This window comes from Monoraphidium neglectum (assembly GCF_000611645.1).
Source record: "Monoraphidium neglectum strain SAG 48.87 unplaced genomic scaffold scaffold01042, whole genome shotgun sequence".
NCBI lineage: Eukaryota > Viridiplantae > Chlorophyta > Chlorophyceae > Sphaeropleales > Selenastraceae > Monoraphidium > Monoraphidium neglectum.
Window position 1 is genome coordinate 1 of NW_014012586.1, and position 3,031 is coordinate 3,031.

The 3,031-nt window shown below is 69.9% G+C and overlaps 1 protein-coding gene across 1 annotated transcript; it reads left to right on the plus strand.

Annotated features, from left to right (window-relative positions):
* Positions 1 to 208: 208 nt before the first annotated feature.
* On the plus strand, positions 209 to 2,452 carry MNEG_6431 (hypothetical protein; the record flags this gene model as incomplete). Its single annotated transcript, XM_014045093.1, has 4 exons — positions 209 to 230; positions 476 to 599; positions 873 to 1,662; positions 1,871 to 2,452. The coding sequence occupies 4 exons, from the start codon at positions 209 to 211 to the stop codon at positions 2,450 to 2,452; spliced, it is 1,518 nt and encodes a 505-aa protein (XP_013900547.1).
* Positions 2,453 to 3,031: the final 579 nt, after the last annotated feature.

Below are 3,031 nucleotides of genomic sequence, written 5' to 3' on the forward strand. Positions count from 1 at the left end.
GCAGCAGCAGCATGAGGGCAGCAGCGGGCGCGCCATCGTGTATGCCCTCAAGCGCCAGGCCGTCTCCGGCCTCGCGCGGCGGCTCGCCGCGGCGGGCGTGGCGTGCGGCGCCTACCACGCCGGCCTGCCGGCCGCGGAGCGCGCGGAGACGCTGGCGCAGTGGCGGGCCGGCGAGCTGGCGGTATGCGTTGCGACGGTGGCATTTGGCATGGGCGTGGACTCCCCCGACGGTGCGACGGCCGGGTGGCTGCCGCGCCGCCGGCCCTAGCATGAGCATCCTGGCCTGGCCACTGCACCCCGAGACCGGTTGTACCCATGCCCGTGGTGATGTAACTGGTCGCGCCCCGTCACCACGCCGGAGACGCCTTGGACCGACACATGCACCGCCTCCAGCCCCACCAACCTGGCTCACTTGCCAACCAACCCGCTGTCCTCAAACCAAACGCCCTCTTCTCGACTCATCACGCCCGCGCAGTGCGGCTGGTGGTGCACATGAACCCGCCGTCATCAATGGAGGCCCTTTACCAGGAGAGCGGCCGCGCGGGGCGCGACGGGCTGCCCGCGCGCAGCATCATCTTCTATGGCGCCGCCGACCGCAGGTGCGAGCTAACTGCGAAAAACATGGGGCCACGTGCAAACGCGGCTGCGTGGTCCCATCCACGGGTTGCGTACTTTGGAAAAGGCTTGCACAAAGGCGGTGCAGGTCGGGACATGGGGCATGCGGGTTTCTGGCGCGGCCTTCCGCCGCGGCCTCGGGCGTTGCACGTGAGTGCAGGCATGTGTGCGCCACTGGTGCCATGCCAAAGCGACCCGCCCCGCGAGTAGCCTGGTGTTGCTTCGGCGACCAAACCCGCTCGCCCGCTCATGCGCAGGCGGATGGACTTCATTTTGCAACAGGAGCTCGAGCAGGCGCGCCGCGGCGGGGGCGGGGGCGGCGGCGCGGCGCGCGGCCGCGGCGGCGGCAGGAAGCGGGGACTCGAGCAGCGGGCGCCGAAATCGGAGGGGCACGATGACGAGGACGGCGGGGACGACGCGCCGGGTAACGCAGCCGACGACGGCGGCGGCAAAGCTATGGCCGCCGCGGCGCTGAAGGCGTGGGGCGAGGTGGTGGCTTACTGCACGCAGCCGACGTGTAGGCGCGTGCGCGTGCTCGGCCACTTTGGCGAGACGCCGCCCGCGCATGCTAATGCGGCCGCCGGCGGCGCACGCAGGCGCGAAGGGGCCTGCCCGCGCTGCTGCGACGTGTGCGACGACCCACGAGAGGCCGCCGCGGCGGCGGAGCAGCAGCGGGAGCTGGAGGCGTCCGCGCTGCTGCGGCGCGGCGGCGCTGGATGGCGCGGCGGCGGCGGGGCCCGTGGGGCGGGTCGCGGGGGCGGACGTGGACGCGGCGAGCCGTGGGGGTGGGACGACGGCAGCAGCGATGAGGAGGGAGAAGAGGGCGGCGGCAGCGACGAGGGTGATGGTGATGCTGCGGGGGAGGACGAGGCCGCGGCAGAGCTTCTGCGGCAGGCGAAGCGGCGGGCGCCGGCGAGCGCGCTGGCGGTCCTGGAGCGGGCGGAGGAGGCCCAGGAGAAGAAGCGGCGGCAGCAGGCGCTGGAGGCGGAAGGGGACCCCTTGGATCGGCGCCTGGCGGCCGCGGGCGGCGCCCCGCCTTCGCACAGGGTGGGCATTTTTCTGGGGTGGGGAAGGGCACGTTTCCAGGCGGGTCGCTCCTGTTCCGCCACGCATTGGCAGCCCTGGACCACCCGTTTTGCGTGTGCGCAACCTGCGGCGGCCCCATACTTAGACTCCTTGGCCACCCTCATGCAGTCGGCCGCTGCCCCGGCCTCTTCTGCTGCAACGCGCTGCAAACCCATTCCACTCCGCCCAGGCGGAGGTCGACGCCGCCCAGCGCGGCGCCGTGCGCGCCAAGCTGGCGCAGCTGATCGCCTCCAACCCGGCGCTGGCCTGCACGGCCGCTCAGTCGGACGCGATCGGCGCCGCCGCGGAGGGCGCGGTGCACCGGCCGGCCATCCAAAAGCAGCCCTACACGAGCGCCGCGACGGCGCTGGCCGCGGCGGTGCGCCGGGCGCCCGGCTGGCACGCGCTCGCGCCGTGGGCGGGAGCGTTTGCGGGGTGCGGGCGGGAGGCGTTCCTGGAGGCGGCGGTCGCGGCGGCCGAGGCGGCGGCGGGCGGCGGGCAGGATGAGGGGGACGGGCGGCTGCAGCGGGCAGTTCAAGAGCTGCGGATGCTACGAGATCTGGAGGTCACGGCGGGCCTGCTGCAGGCGACGGGCGCGGGCAGGCGCGTGCGCGCGCTGAAGAAGTGCGCGGGCGGAGTGGGCGAGGCCGCGGGCGCTGTGGTCGACGCGTGGAGGGCGCGGGTGGCGGCGGCGACCGCTGCTGTCAGTGGGGAGGGCGGCGGGCAGCAGCGGCGGGAGCGACCGCCAGCGGGAAGCGGCGGTGGCGGCTGATGCAGGTGCTGTGGGCCGCTGTCCCTGCATTAATTGTGGTCTCGCAGCTTTCCTTGCCTTGGTCACTTTTCGCGGTTGTGTGACATTGGTTTGGTGTAAGGGTTGAAGAATGTCTCACACCTGTTGGCTTCTGTGGTTGCTGCCAGCCGTTGTTGGACTATTGCAACCGTTTGCAGGGGATGGCATACGCCATTTGCAGCAACATCAGATGGGGGGTTTGCACTTTACAGAGGACAGCCACAAGGTGCTGCTCAGAGACAGCTCAAGTATCAGGCGAGTGCGCATCCAAGCTCAGAGTCAGTCGGGTATGCGTGCCAGTCAAGCGGCGTGTGTGGGAAGGGCAGGGATTGTCTCAGGGCAGGAGGAGATCCCGCAAATGTGAGAGAAAGAGCAGGGCTTGCAAAGCTCAAACATTTGTCATCCAAACAAATCATCATCTTAACTTGCTCTGTCGGCAAGGTTTGACAGGTAGGGGAGCAGTCCACATCATCGTTTGACTCATGTAATACAGCCGTGTCCATGGTACTATCCGCCCAACCGAGGAATATCTAATCAGATTCAACGAGTCGTTTGGGGTCA